Source organism: Saccostrea cucullata, unplaced genomic scaffold (genome assembly GCF_032062105.1).
Source record: "Saccostrea cucullata isolate Sc308-1 unplaced genomic scaffold, CSIRO_AGI_Scuc_v1 ctg2331, whole genome shotgun sequence".
In the NCBI taxonomy this organism is placed as follows: Eukaryota; Metazoa; Mollusca; class Bivalvia; order Ostreida; family Ostreidae; genus Saccostrea; species Saccostrea cuccullata.
The window spans coordinates 109,263-131,855 of NW_026918894.1; the positions used below are offsets into that span (position 1 = coordinate 109,263).

General features: G+C 34.3%; 2 protein-coding genes, 1 long non-coding RNA gene and 1 pseudogene across 3 annotated transcripts; 3 read left to right on the forward strand and 1 right to left on the reverse strand.

Annotated features, from left to right (window-relative positions):
- The first annotated feature begins 180 nt into the window (after positions 1–180).
- Positions 181–5,335, forward strand: LOC134274613 (cytochrome P450 2C37-like). Its single transcript, XM_062756893.1, has 4 exons — positions 181–588; positions 1,451–1,957; positions 2,498–2,941; positions 4,831–5,335. The coding sequence occupies exons 1-4, from the start codon at positions 270–272 to the stop codon at positions 5,007–5,009; spliced, it is 1,449 nt and encodes a 482-aa protein (XP_062612877.1). The 5' UTR covers positions 181–269; the 3' UTR covers positions 5,010–5,335.
- A 3,024-nt stretch (positions 5,336–8,359) lies between these two features.
- On the forward strand, positions 8,360–11,034 carry LOC134274623 (cytochrome P450 2C18-like; annotated as a pseudogene).
- Positions 11,035–13,772: 2,738 nt separating this feature from the next.
- On the forward strand, positions 13,773–16,582 carry LOC134274635 (cytochrome P450 2C15-like). The gene is made up of 4 exons (XM_062756911.1): positions 13,773–14,217; positions 14,700–15,209; positions 15,591–16,034; positions 16,223–16,582. The coding sequence occupies exons 1-4, from the start codon at positions 13,899–13,901 to the stop codon at positions 16,402–16,404; spliced, it is 1,455 nt and encodes a 484-aa protein (XP_062612895.1). The 5' UTR covers positions 13,773–13,898; the 3' UTR covers positions 16,405–16,582.
- A 3,180-nt stretch (positions 16,583–19,762) lies between these two features.
- On the reverse strand, positions 19,763–20,544 carry LOC134274556 (uncharacterized). Its single transcript, XR_009993645.1, has 2 exons — positions 20,378–20,544; positions 19,763–20,248 (listed from the first exon to the last, which is right to left on the reverse strand). It is a non-coding gene; the product is annotated as an uncharacterized LOC134274556 (long non-coding RNA).
- Positions 20,545–22,593: the final 2,049 nt, after the last annotated feature.

Here is a 22,593-nt window from a genome sequence, read left to right on the forward strand (position 1 = left end):
TATTTCGAAATGTGGCGAAAATTAGGCTATGTTTAATTAAAACATACTTTATTCAAATATTAACAGACAGCCTGTGTAAAGATTTAAAATTTTCTGAACAGTATATAGCATGTTAATTAATTTTATATATTTATATGGCCGACCAAGGTCAACTGTGGGCATTATCTGAACCGTTTCAGAAAATAAATATTGTCGACCCTGGCACTTGATAAGGCCATTTGTTATTCACTTTACACGTTGTCTGATATAGCGTCCATGTTAGCTACACTATGTGGGTGACTTTAGCCATTGTCTGTGTGTTGGTCTGTCTGTTGTGGAGTCTGACCGGACGACGGAAGGGACTTCCACCAGGTCCGACATGTTATCCAATCATTGGCAATGTCGGACTCATCCGACCCTCAGAGGCCGTGAAGGATCACAGGCGACTCAGGAAGATTTACGGAGACTTTTATTCCTTGATGATCTTCCACAGACCTGTCATTTTTATCCACGGTCTCCACAACATCCGGGAACTTCTGGTTAAACACGGGGATGTGTTTTCAGACAGACCCAGGGTGTTTCCGTCGGAAGTCCTCGCCAAAAGAAAAGGTAAATAAGAATTAATATCATTTTTAACACGTTTACTAGATGACTGGAGACGGCAGGTATGCTTATCAAATAAATATTTAATGTGCACACATGTAAGATGTTATCTAACTGGCCTAAGGCTTCACATACGTTGACTTTGAATTCCATGTCCTGCAGTCACGAACAATAGATACAAACTAAGGATCAGGTGGCAAGGAGGAGTGAGCGTCCCTGATAGCCGGCAACATCTGCCGTGAGCCCTTTGTATCCAAGCAGACAGAACATTTGTAGTCAAATTTAATACAGAAACAAAATTAGGTCCCGACTTTTTTGAATGAATTACGGAGATAACGATCAGTATTTAAGCTCAAAAGTCCAGTAAACAATACAAAATTGGAACAGAGCAAACATGGAACTCCAAAAAATCTGAGGTGGGATCAGGTGCAAAATGGAGGAATGAGCATCCCCTGCCGAGCGGTCTCACCCGCCGTGTCCTCCTTGTCATGATCGGGAAATAACGGGAAAATCCGTCGTCAATTCAGTGTATATATAATAGACTAACAATAAGTATGAAATAAGTCAATCAGCATTTGACTCAATGATAATATAAATTGTATTTGCCGACAAGGTCATTGTATCGACCATAGAACTTAGGAAATAATGACTTTAAACGAGACTGCTGAAATTCTTGTTTCATCAACTTGTTTGTCAATAATTCACCTCGTTTTAGAAAACATTTTTATCACGTCTTGATTGAAAACATTTCTTGTTATTAAAGCTTATTAAATAAACACATTTACATTCAAGCGGCTTACAAGTATTTTTGACAAGATTATTGGAGCTGATATAATGAAAAATAATAAAGGGTGTTTCTTTGTTGAAGGTTTGGCCTGGTCGTCTGGATCTTGGTGGAAGGAACAGAGGACATTTGCTCTCATAACGATGAGGAAATTCGGATTTGGAAGACGATGCCTCCAAAGCCAAGTGATGGAAGAAGTGGACTGTTTGATGGAAGAGTTTGAGAAATACGAAGGGCGACCGTTTGACATCCAAGAACAGCTGAAAATTAGCATATCCAATGTGATATGTTCCCTTCTCTTTGGCAAAAGATTCGACTATGAAGACGCAAAATTCAAGCAGCTGTTGAGCATGTTTAAATCAATACTGAAAGCTTTGAACCTCTCAGCCCCGGCATTCTTTTTTCCTCAACTGACCCGTTTTACAGGTTTCAACAAAGCACTTCCTGTTATCAAAGCTCTGACTGATTTTGTTGGTGAAATTGTCGAGGAACACAGACAAAACTTTGATGAGAACAACATAAATGATTATATCGATGCTTACCTCGCAGAACAGAAACGCAGGACTGGTGAAATAAACACCACATTTACAGGTAAACCACGTCAAAACTAAATTATACAGTCAAATCTTGGTATCATGAATACAGTAAGGACCAATTATTAAACGTCGGTATGTGTGATTATTCAAAATAATGAGGTTCAAATCCATAAAGAAAAGTACAGTTGGAACTGACAAAGCACACTGATAAAACCCCGATATTCCAGATAATTGTGTTCGAGATAACGGAATTTAACTGTTTATTTATATATTCTCAATATATTTAAAATCTGATAGGGTTGATTGTTAAACCTAGGAATCAAAAGGACGGTTAATTTCTTTACATTTTATAAACATTCAAAAAAGGAAGGGCAATATGTTGTCATTATAAAATGAAAGTGTGCTCTCAAAGTAGGGATCCTGAACTACGCTGCATTGTATGAAGTTTTAGTTTCACAAACAAGTATTAAAGACAATAGCACAGGGTTCAGAAACTTGGTCTTTGAGAAAAATTGTACTCCTGTTTATAATGCTCATGGGCCTGAACATGGGTTTTTATACTTTCCATATGGTTCAAGTATATTCCTTGTTGTAGATGAGCAACTCGCTGGTTCCGTACGAGACTTTTTCACAGCTGGGACACAACCGACGTCTTTAACATTGACCTGGGTCCTTCTATATTTGACGAACTACCCCGAGATGCAGAGGAAACTCCAGAAGGACATCGACAGTGTCATAGGTCAAGGTCAACCGAACATGGAGCATAAAGAACAATTACCAATAGTGGAGGCGTTTATACTAGAGGTCCAGCGAGTGGCGAACATTGTTCCCCTGAACCTTCCGCACACAACAAGCGAGGATTTTTGGTTCCAAGGTTATCTCTTTCCAAAGGGAGCAGTCATGTTTTTCTTGTTAGACTCGGTGCTGTCTGATCCGACTATTTTCCCAGAGCCTTCCAAATTCAAACCAGAAAGATTTTTGGACGAGAACGGAAAATGTTCTACAGAACAGAAAGACAAAGTCATTGCTTTCTCAACAGGTTTGTCGTTTTGCTGGAATATTTTAGAAAATTTTCAAACAACTTTCAAGGGCATTATTATGACTGAAACATGTATGAAATATATTGAGATAACGAACAGAATTCAATTTCGAAAGTCCACTTAAAATTACAAAATAGGAGCAGAGGAAACACGAACCTCAAAAACAACAGAGGTGGGATCAGGTGCCGTGGGGGAGAAAACACCCGCCGTGTACTCCTTGTCATGATCGGGAAATAAAGAAAAATGAATTATGACACATTTTTACATTCACTATCCTTCTCAGAACATTCTTAATTATAAAGACTATTATAATAGTATAAGATAAAATGAAAAGAAAAAAAGATTATCTTAAAATTATGATAAAAAACTTGGTTTTATGTTTTCTGTCTCGAAATGGTTATTTGTCACTATAAATTAATCCCATAGATAGGTCCATATATAAATATCCTATACGTTATCACCTTGAAGATAATTTAATGACTATAAACCTTATTTTTAGTCAATGTCAGTATATTTGTCTTCTACGAGGGCTGTTCAATAAATAATATCCTCGGTGCTCGGAAAGAAGCAAAAGACGTTTTTCAATGAATTAGTCTTCATGATTTTACTAATTAATCACTTTTAATTAAAACACACATCCGTAACATTTTTATCAAATTTCTGATTATCTTTGGAACTCATTTTTGGGTATAACCCTTAGTATACTGGAAAATGCCAGATCCAATGATTTCCTGGACTTGTTTCTTCCTTCTGAAAGGTGTTTTTTTTCAAGTTTGGAAATAGAAACAAGTCAAAAGGTCAAAGATCTGGCGAATATTGTTAATGTGAAAAAACATTAACTTTCTGTTTATCCCGAACACCCCTTTACTCTTCAGTGCATGCAGGTTTGGACGCTATCATGAAAAATTCAATGTAGTGGATTCCTGATTCTGGGTCCTTTCTCTAATAAACCTTTCGATTTTTTTGCAAAAAATTGCTTTCTAGACTCCTCCAGAAATTAAACTGTCTCCCCGAATACGAATTTGAACAGCAATACCACTAATATTTAAGAAAATTGCATATAAATTTGTCTTTGTGCTCTTGCATACCTTTGCTCTTGTCAGACCTTCGCCATTTTTATCAAGTACATCTTATGGTAAACTTAGTTTTGAGGGTTCTAAGCAATAGATTCAAGTTCCATTATCTGTTTGAATATCAAACAAACTCGGATAACTACAATTACTGATATTTTAAAATAATTGTAAGACATTCGTGCACACTGTCGTTTTCTCTCATTTTTCAAAATATAGGATGACATTTGAGTACCAAACTTTTTTTTTTTTTTTACCGTCAAACGTTTCTCTTGAATATATTGTAAACTACTCCCGATATGATGTCTATCAAATTTGCTATGTGTCTTAAAGTCAATCATACATCATCAAATATTATTTGTTGAAATTTGGCAAACAGTACATAAGTTGTTATAATTTTTGTTGGCAAGGACGGTACCCACTTTTGATGCCCATTATGTAATTTTTTATCATTGAAATCCACCTGCTCATTTGTCTATAAAACAGGCATTGGTTGCTGTAAATGTCGCATATTTCAGTGAATATTTCTTTGGGATTTTTAACAAGTTTTACAGCAGCTTTAATAAAGCTTTTAATTTCACTCTAGTTTACTGATTCTTTACCATGCAGTGTCTCGAATAGCCCTTGTTTCCCAGCTTCTCACGATGAAACTATGTGATGAAAAGTGGTCACATAAACTGTTATAAATTTAGTAAAGATTCAACAATGAGAGAAAGTCAAGTTTAATGTCATATGATAGCTGTATTGTATGTCATACACTTCAGGACATTATTTATTGAACAGCCCTCGTATATAAATTATATTTGTCTATATATCAGGTCGCCGGATGTGTCTGGGAGAGCCGCTCGCCAAAATGGAGCTCTTTCTTTTCTTGACAAGACTCTTGCAGAGGTTCGACATCAAACCAGAAAACCCGGACTGTTTACCATCACTGGAGGGCACACTTGGTTTCGCCAACGAACCAAAAGCCTTTAATGTGAGGCTTATTAAACGTTGAGACATGCTTCTCTAAATGAATACTTAGAGATATACAGAACAATTCCCAAAAGCCTCAGCATGTTCAGATGAAGAGCGTTTCATTGCACAGTGGTGAAATGACTAAAATAATGCTTGTATCAGTGTTAAACAAAAGCACTCAGCCTAGGAAATATAGAAAATTGTGTATTGTATATTCATGTATATAAGATTTTTTAAGACTTATGGTATTTATTCGTATATTTGAACGTCACATTATTATTGTTAAATGTTCTATTATTCTGATTAAAATATTGGTGGAACTAGATTGTAGAAATACCGGTTATCTACCATCAATATTCACGTAATGATGTGGACAGAAATTTTTAAACAGTTTTATAATCGAATTTGTATAGTGTAATTTTATGTCTGTTAAAAAACAAGAAATTTTAATTGTTATTGAAAATTGTTTCCTTTTTGTGTTGAAACTTTTCATTTTTTAAATAACTTTTGTTTTACTTTGATTGACTGTATATTGTTTAATGACCCTCTCGAGAATTTTTCACTCATATGGAGACGCCGCCACTTGCCAGTGGATAGCTGCAATTTTGGTCTTATATTTGGCACTTAGGGCCATTGAGCCATGTGTGAAATTTTTCTGCCAGCACCTACTGCGACACGGAACCTTGGTTTATACAGTCTCATCCGAAGCACCGGTCTCCACGTCCCACAGTGGGATTCGAACTTAAGGATCAACTCCTTACTTTGCGATTTTAGAGCAGACGCCCTTACCACTACACTGCGCGGGCGACTTTTTACTTGAGTTGAGAGACTTTATCATGACACCAGGGCCAGAATCCTAGACGCTCTCCATGTTTGTAAATGACGAAATGATAACTCTACATTAGGTTCAACCCTCTATACTTTGATTGCGATATTCTGCTTTTCGATATCATTGACAACTGCTTTTTCAATAAAAATGGAACTCGTAAAATTATTACCTTGTAATTGGTCATTTGCAAAATTATTTTGTTAAAAAGCATTCTGATTGTACACACAAGTACTCTGAAGTCGACTTCAAAAGATGCTTGAGTTTCTCATTGACAATATCTATATGTTGTTTTTGGAGACAAGGTCTTCCAAAAATCAGTTGCAATTCCAATGGGTACCAATTGCGCCCCGTTATTAGCAAAACTATTTTTGTATTCATATGAAGCAGATATATCCTGGTGAGCTTGAGATAAAAGATACCACAGAGTCTGACAAAACTGTTTTATTTTTGGATATTTTACTTGAAAAAGACGTTAAATTATCTATCAACCAAGCTCTATGATAAACGTGATGACTTTATACTTTTCTATCGTCAACTTCCCTTACTTATGCAGCAATATACCTTCATCACCTGCATACGGAGTTTATATTTCTCAGTTGACTCGATACGCAAGAGCATGCTCTACATATGAATTTCTACAACGAGGTAATTTATTGACAAACAAGTTGGTGAAACAAGAATTTCGGCAGGCTCGTTTTAAAGTCATCATATCGTAGGTTCTATGGTTGATACAATGACCTTGTCAGCAAATACAATTTATCATTGAGTCAAATGCTGACTGACGTTTTTCATACTAATTGTTAGTCCATTATTTATACACTGAATTGACGACAGATTTTTCCGTTATTTCCCGATCATGACAAGGAGCACACAGCGGATGTGACCGGTCGACAGGGGATGCTCACTCCTCCATGGCACCTGATCCCACCTCACCTCTGATGTTTTAGAGGTTCATGTTTTCTCTTCTCCTATGTTGTATAGTTTTATGGACTTTTGATCTTGAATACTGTTCGTTATCTCCATATGTTTGATTTATAGTATAGAGGGTTAGACCAATGTAGATATCATTCCGTCATCAACAAACTGGCAACACGGTAACGCATCTGGGGACTTCATGAAAAATGGAACGCCCCCTATGAATATCGTCTGATACAAAGGCCTAGCTCACTGGTATAGGCGATGTCGTAACCAGTAAAATTAGCCCAATGTTGACATATTTTATTACAATTCAACAGGCAGAGTTTCTTGCATTTCTAGTTAATTATTTCTTTTTTAAACGATTGAATAAAATCAAGTTATTCGAGGACTATTAAATATTGAAATATTTTTTAAAATATAAACATGCAAGACTATACGTAAAACAATGGTATAGTGAATCACACCCTCAAAATGCGATTTTTATGCAAAGAAAATCTGTGTATAATGTTTATAATATTGTATCGACTTTAACTCTTTTTAGTTACAAAGAAGCATATTATTTTGTAGATGGTCAAAGGTTTAAACTGAATGTCGAAATTCTAAAAATAATGAGTTGAAGGATCGCAAAAGGGGGCGGAGCAAGTGCATTCATAATTTTTTTTTTTTTTTTGATCTCAAACTTAAGTATAATTAAAAAAAAATGAACATAAAAATCACTTAGAATCTTTTTTAATGACTAATGTGTGATCATCATCATCAAGATAAATATCCTCCAAGACTTAGTACATTTCGGGAATCAATTTTGATCTCAACCAGTGTGTTTTGTTCAAGTAGACCGTATCAAACCACTTAATTGACATTGTTTATCCCTGTACATGTTTCTGAATAGAAATGTTCCAATTTACACCTATCACTTAGCAACTAACAAGGCAATTTAATAATCTGTTTAAATTAATGCACCTGCATTCATTACATAATTAAGACACGACACCAGATTAACATAACATATATACAATATACATAAAGATATAACTCTTGCGAGATCTAATCCATTTTGTTGTCAAATTTGGAAACATTTCTGTGAATTTTTTTTCCTGATTATCAACTTTTTAAATTATATTCATTTAAAAAAAATTGAAAAGAAATTATAATTGGGCTTTGCTGGCCATTAGTTCCTTCTACTATTCAAAGATATTAATTGTTATTATCCTTTTTGTCCAGCTAAAGTTGCCCGGTGGGTGTTAAAGGGTGGCAAGTAATTTCTGAGGCGTGTTGAACGTCACGGTACAGACAGGATTAACAAAAACAAGTGCCTGCTCATGCAGCGTGTTCTGTCGGCCGAGGTCATTATCAGATCTATAGGTCAAAAGGACACGTTCAATTTCAATACAATTAAAATAAAATGTTCTAAATATTACCTTTTAGAGGACATTTCCCCTTCAAAAAAAAGTTGAGCTTGGGAAATAGTTGTCCAAATATCAGACTAAGATTTTCTTCTTTAAAGGGAATTGAAGAAATGTAACGACATTTGTATAGATACATAAGTAAACAGGTTATTGGCAACATTTCGCGGACATAACAAACTGTGAGGCATTCGACCTTTAGCATGTTTAGTTATATTTAGCGTTTTTAAGCAGAGCTTGAAACAGTTTCCGTCAGACGATATAAGTATCACTAGAATGTGGGTGACTTTAGCTATTGTCTGTGTGTTGGTCTGTCTGGTGTGGAGTCTGACCGGACGACGGAAGGGACTTCCACCAGGTCCGTCATGTTATCCAATCATTGGGAATGTGGGACTCATCAGACCCTCAGAGGCCGTGAAAGATCACAGGCGACTTAGGAAGATTTACGGAGACTTTTATTCCTTGATGATCTTCCACAGACCTGTCATTTTTATCCATGGTCTCCACAACATCCGGGAACTTCTGGTCAAACACGGGGATGTGTTTTCAGACAGACCCAGGGTGTTTCCGTCGGAAGTCCTCGCTAAAAGAAAAGGTAAAGTTATAGAATTCAATTTGGACTTTAATTATATTTTCAATGAATTACTAGTATTAAAAATAAAAAAATTGCAAGACAAGTTCAAAAAAAATATAACAAGATTTTAACAAAGCCAATATAATAAAGCAGACAAGGTCTTTATCAGTGAAATAACTAATTAAAGGTTTGGCCTGGTCGTCTGGAGCTTGGTGGAAGGAACAGAGGACTTTTGCTCTGACAACGATGAGGAAATTCGGATTTGGAAGACGATGCCTCCAAAGCTAAGTGATGGAAGAGGTGGACTGTTTGATGGAAGAGTTTGAAAAATATGAAGGTCGACCGTTTGACATCCAGGAACAGTTAAAAACCAGTGTATCAAATGTTATCTGCTCACTTCTGTTCGGGAAAAGGTTCGACTATGAAGACGCTAAATTTAAGCGATTGTTGAATCTGTTTAACACTCTAATAGCAGTCTTAAGCTTCTCATCCCCAGCTTTCATCTTTCCTGAATTAGCTGGTTTTAAAATTTTTAAATTTGACAAAGCAGCCCCCATCATTAAAGCCCTAAACGATTTTGTTGCTGAGAGGGTAGAGGAACACAGGAAGAATTTTGACGAGAACAACATTAATGATTATATTGACGCTTACCTCGCAGAACAAAAGCGGAGGACGAGTGAGATTAACACAACATTTACAGGTAAGGCACGTCCCTCAACACAACATTTACAGGTAAAACACGTCTCTCAACACGACATTTACAGGTAAAGCACGTCCCTCAACACAACATTTACAGGTACAGCACGTCCCTCAATACAACATAGACAGGTAAAGCACGTCCCTCAACACAACATTTACAGGTAAAGCACGTACCAAGAAAATCCATATATCTTCATTTTCTCTTCACCTGAAATGACACATGTTTTGCTTATGATTAAAAAAGAATTGCAACAACACTGTTACACATGTTAGATATCAATAATGTAAAAGATAAATTACCTTATATATATAGAAAAAAATCATTGCAAACACCACCAACAGGTAAATAAAGTAGATATAAGTTTCTCCATAAAATGATCAAACGATGTCGTAAGTGGTAAAAATTGAAACAACAAGATCAGAAGCTTTGATGTAGATGTAGATGTAAAACTATTCAATTCAGAGTCACAAAGTAGAATGAACTTAACGCTACGGGTACCTAGAACTTATATATATATGTGAAACTCACACATGCCTGCACATGTTTAATGATAGTTGATAAATATTGTTTGTGGGATAAACATGGTCAATGTTCTAACATTAGCTATTACTACGGTATTAGAAGTATTAAGCATTTTCTTCATTATGGTCACTACAAGTACACGACTCGCTTCTTCTAATATTTGTATAATTGTTATCAATGAAAAAAGTATTTCAAACAATATTTTAAACATTTTACAACATAAATTCATTTAAGCCTCATTTGTTCCCAACACAAAGAGAACTAATTAAGTTAATGATTTTCTTGCCTTTTTCCTACAGACGAACAGCTGGCTGGATCTGTCCGGGACTTTTTCACCGCGGGAACAGAGACGACCTCACTGACACTGAGATGGGCCCTTCTGTATCTGATTAACTATCCCGAGATACAGGAGCAGCTCCAGAAGGACATTGATTGCGTCATAGGTCAAGGTCAACCTAACATGGAGCACAAAGAACAGTTACCCGGAGTGGAGGCATTCCTCCTAGAGGTACAGCGCGTGGCGAACATTCTTCCACTGAACCTGCCGCATACAACCAGCGAGGACATTTGGTACCAAGGCTTTGTCTTCCCCAAAGGAGCAGTTATGTTTTTCCTCATAGATTCCGTGCTGTCCGATCCTGAGATCTTCCCAGAACCTTCCAAATTCAACCCACAGAGATTTCTTGATGAGAACGGAAAGCTGTTGGTGGAGAAGAAAGAGAAAGTGACTGCTTTTTCAACTGGTAGGTTGATGTAATCAGCAATGGAAAAAATTGTCTTAAAACTTTACATTTAAAGTCATGAATTCCAACAGAGAAACCTTGCTATCTGTTAGGATTGTGCAGTGCTGAATATCTTTAAATTGTTAGTATTTATTACCGATTGATATATTTCGCAAATTTATTCTCTTAAAGGACGAAGGATGTGTCTAGGGGAGCCACTCGCCAAAATGGAGCTCTTTTTATTCTTGACAAGACTCTTGCAGAGGTTTGATGTAAAACCAGAAAATCCAGATTGTTTACCTTCCCTTCAAGGAACTTTTGGAGCGACCAATTCCACTCAACCATTCAAACTGAGGCTCGTCAAACGTTAGGAATGTTAAGGTTAACCTTAGGGTAACCAAAGAAACTCAGATAAAGTCATCCGGTGTAACTGGACAAGTGTACAGCTCTCTACCACTGTCGAGCACTGTTTAAATATAAAATATCAAGCAAGAACTGTTATGAAGTAATCTATTTCAAGTATTGTTGAGTTACTACGAGTATAAGTTTCACAGACTTTGGTTTAAATTACCAAGATTAATCGTGAAGATGGTTATATAAAATGTATACTTCAAAATTGTTTTTGTTGAACAAATGAAGATCAACAATGGAGAAGTGGTCATAGGTTGATGCATTATCATTCCGTTGTTACTATGATGTCCATATCAATCAAACAACGTGTGTGTTTTTTATTTCTAGATAATAAATATATTTTCTAAATAGAAGAAATTGTTTGATCAATCTGTCGTTCTTCACACAGACTATTGTTTTGTAGAATGTTTACAAAGCTAGAATCCTTCAACCAGGCACAGGACGAGACTCTCTCCCACTGTTTCTCTTAATGGTACAAACAGATATTAAGAAAGACATTTCATAAATCGAAATAATGGGTCTTCGTATGCCATTGAAAATCTACGACATTTATTTGCTGTGTTTTTGACATTTGATCTTGAGTTACAGAAGAAAGAGAAACACAGAGAGTTAATGTCACATATATAAATTCATGAAATGTTGTTTGTTTCATCTCCAAATTCATTCGATAACCTACACCATGAACGAACTACGGTTGAACAATTTCTAAAAATGGATGAAACATATGTAGATAACAAAGAGTATTTAAGACCCAAAGTCCATAAACCAATACAACACAAAATAGGAGCAGAGCAAACACTGACTTCTAAATATAAGAGTTGGGATCAGGTGCCATGGAGGAGTGAACATCCCCTGCCGACCGGTGACACCCACCGTGTGCTCCTTGTCTTAATCAGAAAATAACAGAAAAATCCATCGTCAATTCAGTATGTAAATAATAAACTAGCAAATAATTTTGAAAAATGTCAGTCAGCATTTGACTCAATGATAAATTGTATTTGCTGACAAGGTCATTGTATCGACCATAGAACTTACGAAATGATGACTTAAAACGAAACTGCTGAATTTCTTGTTTCATCAACTTTTTGTCAATAATTTACCTCGTTTTAGAAAATGTTCATACATAAAGCATGCTCTTTTGTATCTAATCAAAAAGATTACCATTAACGTCTTTTTCAAGTAAAATATCCAAATATGAGACAGATGTGTCAGACTCTGTGTGTTTTTTTTTTATTTCAAGCTCACCAGGATATATTGTATCGACATAAGAATGGAAATTACCTTTGTTAATTGACAATACGTCGTTGATATACCGAAATGTCGAGTTGATATACCTAAATGTAGTTATTAGCAGACCTATTTTTGTATTCATATGAAGGATAATTTGTTCAAAATCTTCTGTGTGAAAAGAAGAAAATACTTGCTTTGGCCTTCAAGTCGACATTTAGATAATTATATCGACGACGTATTGTTAATTAACAATGTTAATAACCATTTTTGTGTCGATACGATATACTTGTATCCTGGTGAGCTTGAGATAAAGGATACAACAGAGTCTGACACAGCTGTTTCATATCTGGGGCACCGAAAAGAAATTGTAACATATAATATCATAATAAATTGTTCGTCAAATACATTTTACGGGGTTAATTTTGCCCTTTCACACTTGAAAGCAATTTCTCAGTCATTGTTTTTTTTTAATTTATACTTTTTCTTTGGATTCGCTCGTTTTAAATTCGCTCACTTGTGAGTAGTATATAGTAATCTGCGAGTGCTTTCGTATGTTGAGAAAAGAGAATTATGGTAGACTATGTGTGTAAATGTGTCTTTAATGTAAAAACGATAAAAGAGATTGATTGATTGATTGTATACTGTTTAACGCCCCTCTCCAGAATATTTCACTGATATGGAGACGTCACCATTGCCGGTGATGGGCTGCAAATTTAAGCCTATGCTCGGTACTTACGGCCTTTGAGCGGGGAGGGATCTTTATCGTGCCACACCTGCTGTGACACGGGGCCTCGGTTTATACGGTCTCATCTGAAGGACGGTCAAGGACCGCCCCATTTAGTCGCCTTTTACGACAAGCAAGGGGGTACTGAGGACCTATTCTAACCCAGATCCCCACGGGATGATAAAAAAGAAATACCATAACTAAATATATTATACTTGATGTAAATTAATTTAATCTGATTCGTCGGAAAACATTTGTTAAAAACATTATTACCCGCTGAATAATGAAAACACGCCTTCTAGCATAGCAACAGACAACATTGCTTGACAACGGGTGTTATTCCAAAAAATAATGACTGCGCAGACGTTATGCGGTCACGGTTAAAACAATCAATATAGCATGGTTTTCTTGAGGTAATTTTTTTCAATATTTAACTCAACTACATGCAATTATCACATATGTATATAATAATTATTTCTTTCATTAGTTTCAAATGAAGAAAAAAACCTGGCTTTACCTGGTCAAGACAAACATAAAATGATCCGTCAATAAAAAGATGGCAAACAAAATACAGTGTTATCAAGTTCTAATAATGTAAAAATGGATATACGTCGAGCTATTGCTGTATGACAATCAATAAAAAAAGGAACTGTGATAATTCCAACTGTGCTGTTGTCGTTTTTCATTATATACCATAGGTTTGTCACGCAGTGGCATATATTTCAGCCGAGGTAACAAACTAGAACGCTGATTTAACTTTCAAGGTCAGACAGTGTTGTGGACGTATTTTTGCACTTCAAGCTTGATAAGAAAACGCACTTTTAGAAAAGTTATGAGGAGTGAATATCTTTCGTGAGCCAAATTCCATCACGTTTGGAAAAATTCCTCTATGCACGATGTGGGTTACTGTGGCCATTATTGTTGTGTTGGTCTGTTTGATTTGTGGTCTTTCCAAACGACCCAGAGTTCTTCCACCAGGTCCGACAAGCTATCCATTCATCGGTAATGTAGGACTCTTTAAACCATCTGAAGCCCCGAAAGCTCACAGAAAGTTGAGGAAGATCTATGGAGACATTTACTCTTTGATGATATTCTACAAACCTATAATAGTTGTCCATGGATATCATCATATTAGGGAACTGCTGGCAAAACATGGCGACGTGTTCTCAGAGCGACCTAAAATCCTACCAACTGTAGCTATTGCAAAAGGAAAAGGTTTGTTCGCAGCACATATTGTTCTTAATTAATCATTGTTGATATTTTCAAAATGATTTAAGACCGGTCAAGGTAGCCTAGTGGTAGAGCGTTCGCTTCGTGATCGGGAGGCCCGGGTTCGATTCTCGTTCGCGGCGCCGCGTCATACCTAAGACGTAAACAAAGGTAGTGACTGTTCCTTCGCCAAGCGCTCGGCACTAGAAGTGAAAGTCACGGGTCTTTCGGATATGAATTTAAAAACGTAGGTCCCGTGTCACGGTAGGCGCTGGCACGATAAAGAACCCTCACTGCTCAATGGCCCTGAGTGCCGAGTATAGGTCTAAATTTGAAGCCCTTCACCGGCATGCGGTGACGTCTCCATATGAGTGAAAAATTCTCAAGAGGGACGTTAAACAATATACAATCAATCAATCAAAATGATTTAACACTGAAAAAAATAAATAAAATAATTCTAAAAGGATATTCAATATTTTACTTTGTAGGACTGCTTTGGTCATCAGGTCCTTTATGGAAAGAGCAAAGAACGTTTGCACTGACAACGATGCGTAAGTTCGGGTTCGGGAAACGTTGCTTGGAAAGCCAGATTATGGAGGAAGTAGATTGCTTAATGGATGAACTAGAAAAATACGGACAAGAGGCTTTTGACATTCAGAGCATTCTGAACACCTCGGTGTCTAACGTCATTTGTTCACTTTTATTCGGCAAAAGATTTCATTATAAGGATGCCCAATTTACAAAATTAATTCGTCTGCTAAATGAAATAGTCTCCACTGCCAATGCTTCTTCAATTGAGTTTATTTTTCCTTGGTTACGCCATTTACAGCTGAGTGACTTTCGCACAAGAATGGAGAAAACTAATGAAGTGACTTCATTTATCAATGAAATGATAGAAGATCACAGGAATAATTTTGATGAGAACAACATCAACGATTACATTGATGCTTTCCTCCTGGAACAAAAACAAAGAGATAATGAAATAAACACATTTTCAGGTAAAAAAAAAGTAATTTTCGTCATTTCACACTTTTCAAAAAAAAAAATTTGTCCCGTTTTAAATTCGTTTAGTCACAGTTTTTTAAAAACCGTACATTGTTCTTTTGATTCGCCAAGTTTTAAATTCGTCCACCTGTTAAAATGGGAAACAGAAGGTGAATAGAGAAATTACAGACCTCTAAAAACATCAGAGCAGGTGCCATGGAGGCGAAAGCATTCATGTGCTCAAAATATTTATTTTAAAATATCGTATAATTATATAGTACACTTGTGTATTTATTCCCTGAGAGTGTTTTTGAATCCTTTTAGAATATATCTTTTTAACACATTTATAAGCGTCATGAAATGAAGTTCATCAGACTGTGTTTCACTTTTGACAGATGAACAGCTTGTCGTCAGTGTACGAGATTTCTTTGGTGCTGGAACTGAGACTACTTCTACAACACTTAGATGGGCGCTTCTGTACTTGATCCATTATCCACAATGGCAGAAAATCCTACAGAAGGACATTGATGACGTCATCGGTCAAGGTCAGCCTAAGATGGAACACAGAGACAAACTACCCAGGGTAGAGGCGTTCATTTTGGAAATTCAGCGAGTTGCAGATATAGTTCCGATGAATTTACCACATGCATCCGGTGAGGATTTTGTCTACGAAGGACATCTGTTCCCCAAAGGAGTCCTGGTGTTTTGCATTTTAGATTCTGTTATGTCGGATCCAGAAGCCTTTCCGGAACCCACCAAATTTAAACCAGAGAGATTTTTAGATGACAACGGGAATTGTCAAGGGGAACAGAAAAATAAACTGATTCCGTTTTCAATAGGTACAGAAAATTAATACAGTGTTTGATAATTGGGTAAAGTAAATTTGAAAAATCCAATTTATAAATGAATCAATTATTTTGTTAAAAGCGTGCAATTCTATTCTGAAATCCTAACCTATAAGTAAAATGTATTTCTTAAGAAATTTTTAGAACGTGAAAGTAAATACATTTTTCTTCTTTTTCGACAGGACGCAGGGTATGTCTAGGAGAGTCACTCGCCAAAATGGAGCTTTTCTTATTCTTCACCAGATTTCTACAGAAGTTTGAGATAAAACCAGAGGATCCCGAGTGTTTGCCCTCATATACGGAGGGCATATTAGGAATAACGTACAGTCCAAAACCCTTTAAACTAAGACTTTTAAAACGTTAGATTGTAGTGTCTGTATTTAAGTTTAGTGTTAAAGGCATGTGACAGAAGTGTACATGAGTGGTTTTGAGATCAATAATGTAAATGTTAGATTAGTGCATAAAAAAAGTATTTTTTGGAAAGAATGAAGGTGTTCATGCAAAAGTCACAATTGGTTTTATAAATGTGCTGAAACACGAAAAAAAACCCGCATAACTTTGATAGATAGACGCAGCAGCAAAATTAACATGCTTGTTCCAAAACAAAGTTCTAACATTGAGTAAAGACATAGGAATGGATACTTTTTGTTTTTCTTCATACTCTAATGACTTTTAAGAGGGGAAAATACATTTTCTCAAAATTATGCTCGTTGATTTGTCTGTCAATAAGGCATTAAAATAAATAACACTTAAGTTTGATTTTTTGCTGTAAAATACAGGTTTTCGGCATGCAGAAATAAAAAAAAAAGAATTATTATCAGCATTATATCATTTGATATGGTAAAACGCGTACTAATTTATTATTTTTGTACGTATTTAAGGTGGAATATCCCTCTGATAAGGGAGATAACTCTTCTGGTTAGAGAGATAACTTTCTTCAGACATTTTGTAATGATATTCAGTGAATTGTCATGTCAGAGTTTACAAGTTTCATCCATAAGGACAATTTTATAGTCAACTTAATCAACCTTATTTTATGGTACAAATGTTGATTTTTAGTTTCTATTGCTAGTATATTAAAAATATATTTATAATATTTTACCTAAAACATTTATACTTAGTTCCTTTAAACAGTGTAAATTGAGAAATCTCTCTCTTAAAGTATAATTCTTTTAATTGTACAGAAATTTCAGATGCAGTTTTGTTTATAAACATTTAATTAATATTTGTTTCATTAAAAAATATTTTCAACAATAATGGAACGATAAAGACTTTATGGAATGGATACTTTTTTTTTTCATGCACAGAAAACAATTTGTTATTCTTTTAAAAAGCAGTGGGTATATGTTTCTAATAAAAGTTAAATATTATTTTTATATATTCATATTTCTAATTTAATTGTGAGATAAAAAAATTAATCTAGCATTTACCATATCAAATTTTTTTCACATCATGTTTTTGACATATTATTCATTTCTGAAAAAAAAAAATAACTTCAGCTATTTTCCATTTGAATTTATGGTAAAACAAATTCAATGTTATTAAGAAAAAAAAGTCGTGAAATTTGGAGCAGAGGGATATTGCCCCTTAAGAAATCTAAGATATTTAAAAGTGACATTGATTTTTTTGACTTATCTTGATTTTAAATATGACTGCTTTGAATTTTTATAGATTTATTTGTTTTACATATGATATTTGTACAGCGCCATTGAATTTGATATATATGACATTTTAAATATTTGGTGATAATGAATAAAATTAAGTAAAATTATAATAATCTCTACAGTTTCAATTACATGTATTAAGATGATACCTTTATTGATTCCGATAGTTAATTAACATGCAGTTTGAAGTTCTACTATTTGACATTATGTGACACCCACACCGTCTAATTCCATCTTCTCCAAGAAAAAAAAATCATCAGTGAAGTATTTATTATGCCACGGAGCCAAACTCTAACGTATATCATACATATTTTTAATTTTTTTTTTCGTATCATCATAAAAACTCGAAAAGCTTCTACTATTCTTTATAAATTTTGTTTCCAGACTTTTTTTTGTTTAAGATGCTTGCTGAAATTATTTATGTGCGAATCTGACTAAAGAATTATGAAACTGGACATAAAAATTCTGTTTTTTTTTTTAAACTAAATTCATTATTTTAATAAATGTATGCTTCAATTTTGGCTTTGCTGATTTCATTTATACTGAAAATGTTTTTAAAATTGTTTTGCGTAGTTTTAATCAAATGCTTTTTTGCTTTTGTTTGTAGGGCATTGAATCCAAATAGAAACCCTCCAAAAGCATTAATAAATGAATAAATAATAAAATAAGGAAATGAAGTTTTCTAAGCAGCGACAAAAAATCTCCAATTAATTAATTGATAAAAATTAACTGTTAGTCTGACTCAAGCCAGACCATATTATTTCACTTCAAACGAAGTAAAATAGAAGGGACTGGCTTAAGTCAGACTTTTTAACTCTAAACTTAATAGCAATAAATTAACTCTGAACTCCACTCTAGATCTCTAGTCCATAAGTTGAATTGTTGTTTACTTGGTTGAAGCTGAAAACGTCTTAAAGCTTTAGATTTAAAGTTACGTACATCATTTACAGAGAACTGTGAGTCTAAGAAATACCGAATTAAAATAGAGTTTGTAATAATTGATGACTTGCTTAATTAATTCTGCCAAATAAATGAATACATTTTTTTAAAAACTCAGATTTAGGGAATATAAAACTCTGAATGAAAATGTTTAAGGTCAGATATACAGTAAATATCGAAATTTGTAGATAAATCACTCGCAAAAAATACTTTTTCTTGAAAATAAATTAAAAAAATTCACTAAACATTCATTATCCTCTAATTGTTTAAAAAGCAGCACTATTCTTTTAATTTATTTAACCAAAGAAAGAGGGTGAAACATTGTATTTTATGCGCAATATATCGTATGCATATTATTGTAAATTAAAGACTTTAATAAAAAAAAAACTTAAGATTTTTTTTTAGTTTTTAGCGACAATGACAAATCGCAAAATTTTGAGGCATAAAATTTTACCGACAGTTTTTTGACCCAGATTCGCAAAAAATAAACCGACATAAAAAAATTGCAGATTTCGGGGCGGAGGGAAAGGGGTTTAGGTGGTATTTCTATTTCTTCACAGTGGATGCGACCGGTCGGCAGGGGATGCTCACTTGTTCATGGCACCAAATCTCACCTCTGAAGTTTTGGATGTCGGTGTTTCCTCTGTTCCTATTTTGTATTGTTTAATGGACTTATGAAATTGAAAACTGTTCGTTATCCACATATTTCATCTTTATGAATTATCCTTTTTCAGATTGTCGTCTGTGATTATATCAGAAGTTATGCAGGTCTCATACTCTCTCGATTCTCCCTCAATTCTTCTGAATATTACATTCATCGTATTTGCATTTATCTTCATTATATTTTCATTAAACAGAAACATATTTTCAGTTATTTTAGCATTGCTCAAAATCTTTAAAGATATATCAATCTGATCTACGAGCATAACTATGTCTTAAAACATTTCTGTGACGTCATCTTTTGTCAAACCTGGTTCAATAAATTTGTTATTGTCCTGCACCCCGTCCAATAAGTTACCTGTAGGTGTCCGATAAGATTCAACTTATTGGACAGGTACAGGTAACGTTAAAATGAGAACAAAGGGCGAGGCAAATAAGTAAGCACCACGTAAAAGGCAATGACAAATCAAACAATTTAATATGAACAATGTAGGAAATTAGTAGCGTTAAATGTTAATATTTCACAAAAAATCCTATTGAAAATGGCACAAATAATCCAATGAATTGAATGTCTCAGATTCATTATTGTAAATGCATCCGTGGCTCCGATTATAAATTTCCTAAATTCACCGTTCATTTCTATATAATCAGATATAATAGATTCATTTCACAATGATTGATCCACGGAACATATATAGAATGAATCCAATGGACACAAAAGATGAATGAGAAGCATGTGTTTTCTTACACACAACCTTGGGCTTTTTGTTTATTGAAATATCCATTTTTCCGCATTTAGCACAAAATTTAGCTTACGAAATTCCAACGGAATCTGTAATTTCGTCCGGTGATTTATGACCATTTGTCCACCTAGTCCTGCGTCGTTTAATCGAGTATCTGCCGTTTTAAGGAGTGGCTGGTGTAAAATCCTTCCGAGTTCGAAGCCTGCGCACAAAAGAGAATTGCATTTTTTAAAAAATACATCAGGAATAATCTCCCAATTTCATAGAAAATGCTTTAATAAACAGTTGTTTGAGTAAAATCCTTCAAATCCTATTGCTTTACAAAAATTACCTTTTAACGGGAACTGTTTCTTGCAAATTCCGAAACATAAGAATATATATCCGGATTTCACAGTAAAAACCTTAACTTAGGCATTTTGGTGTAATCAATAAATGGCATCGTCAAAACACCCGATTCTGAAGGTCTTTTTTCAAAATTAAAATGTACGTCATCATCCGTGGTCATTGCGTTGTAAAATATATAAATTGTAAAGAATTTAGTAGAACTGACTTTTACGCATGCGTAGTACATATAAAAAATGTCGCAATGCGGATAAATAAGACTAAACAAAGTTAATTTTCATATTTATCGATATAAAACACCTTTTGATGATTCCTACTATTGATAAAGACAGAAGAAAAACCAAAACTGGTTTTCTTTGGCCTAACTTGATGAGCAGTGCCAGGTAGTCATCCAAACAGAACGAGACCTTACCTGTGACTGTCCAATAAGTTAACAATGGAAGTGTTCGACAATGGTGAAATGTTTTAAGTAAGTTATAAGCCTCAAACTGACCATTATGTCAGATATTAGACTCTCCTCGGCGCTTACGCGCCTCGGGTCGTCTAATATCTGACATAATGGACAGTTTTCGGCTTATAACCATTACTTATACAAAACTGTTAGTCAAATCCATTAGGCACTACTCACTTATTTTATTACAAATAACAAAGATAAATGAATTCAAAAAACAATTCTTTTTAAGAAAACTGTGTCCATTTATTAGGGAAAAAATACTCCCCGAATAAGTAAATATTTATATTTTTAATTGTACTATGTGTCTCTCCTCATACTCCGGAGTGCTACAATTTGATTTTATTTGCCACCATTGTTAACATGTATGAGTTTGATACATTCTAAAATTGTGAAGAGGTTATGATAGGAATTCAGTCCAGAATATGATTTTTTACACACCTATGCTATGTTGATTTACGAGTAGTATTAGCAAAGTTCTATTGATATAACATTTTATTTTAGAAAGTTACTTTTTTTTAACAAATTTACGAAAACTGTTTTTGATTTATAAATACGCCATCGATGATTTTTTTTCTTCAAATAAACATCCCAATAGTCGACTTTCGTTCGAATAATGCAATCGAATAGGAATTCCAACGGATTGTTGGAAGACATGGTCTCGAAAAACGACATAGATATTGTCAATCAAAAACTCAAGCATTTAATATGTCAATTTAAAAGTACTTATGTGTACAATCAGAATGTTTTCTCACAGAATAATTTTTCAAATGACCAGTGACAAGGTAAGTAAATTTACGAGTTTCATTTTTATTGAAAAAGCAGCTTTCATTTCATTGTGTTATGGTAGATTGAAAATAACCCTTTTAACATGACGAACAAACCTTTGCCTTACTTTCTCCCTATATATATAAATTAAATACTACAGTAAAACACGTTTAGTACGATCACGGATATAGCGAATTCACGGATATAACGAAGTTTTTCTGGGTCCCCGGCAAAATTATTAACAAATCTTTGTAAAATTTTACTGTTATAAGTCCGTTCAATTATTAAAATTTTGAAATCTTTAAAAGTTCGTTATAAAAAATGTAAAATTCATTATATTTAACATCAACGGAACTCCAAATCAGTTCGCTATATCCGTAAATTCGTTATATCAAAGTTCATTATAACTTATAATGAACTTTGATATAACGAATTTACGGATATAGCGAACTGATTTGGAGTTCCGTTGATGTTAAATATAATGAATTTTACATTTTTTATAACGAACTTTTAAAGATTTCAAAATTTTAATAATTGAACGGACTTTATTTTCTCTCAGCATTTGTATATAAAATTCAATTAAACAATAAAATGCTTTCTTTGTTTGTTATTACTGGAATAAACGGAAGCAGCTGTTGCAGAAAAAATACATAACCCGCTTAAAATTACGCGGGTTATGTAAATTTTTTCTGCAATAGCTGCGACTGTTCAATCCAATAATAACAAACAAAGAAAGCATTTTATTGTTTATATTTATATCTGTTTAAATTATTATTTTAAGTAGGATTAAAAATATTAATTATTGTGTTAATGATGCGAACGTTTTTGTACATTTCATTGATGGAAAGGCCACTGATCAAGAAAATTGTACAGGTGATATGCCTAATGTAGTTCATGCAGTGATGATCGCAATGGGTTTTCTTAAGAAATAAAGAAGAAAATATTCAGTGGATGTAAATATTTCATAATAAAACCTTAGTTATCGA

Coding starts and splice junctions, on each gene's coding strand:
- LOC134274613 (XM_062756893.1), top strand. CDS start 270: ATGTGGGTGACTTTAGCCATTGTCTGTGTGTTGGTCTGTCTGTTGTGG. Junction 589..1,450: donor AGTCCTCGCCAAAAGAAAAG/GTAAATAAGAAT, acceptor TCTTTGTTGAAG/GTTTGGCCTGGTCGTCTGGA. Junction 2,942..4,830: donor AGTCATTGCTTTCTCAACAG/GTTTGTCGTTTT, acceptor TCTATATATCAG/GTCGCCGGATGTGTCTGGGA.
- LOC134274635 (XM_062756911.1), top strand. CDS start 13,899: ATGTGGGTTACTGTGGCCATTATTGTTGTGTTGGTCTGTTTGATTTGT. Junction 14,218..14,699: donor AGCTATTGCAAAAGGAAAAG/GTTTGTTCGCAG, acceptor TTTACTTTGTAG/GACTGCTTTGGTCATCAGGT. Junction 15,210..15,590: donor TGAAATAAACACATTTTCAG/GTAAAAAAAAAG, acceptor CACTTTTGACAG/ATGAACAGCTTGTCGTCAGT.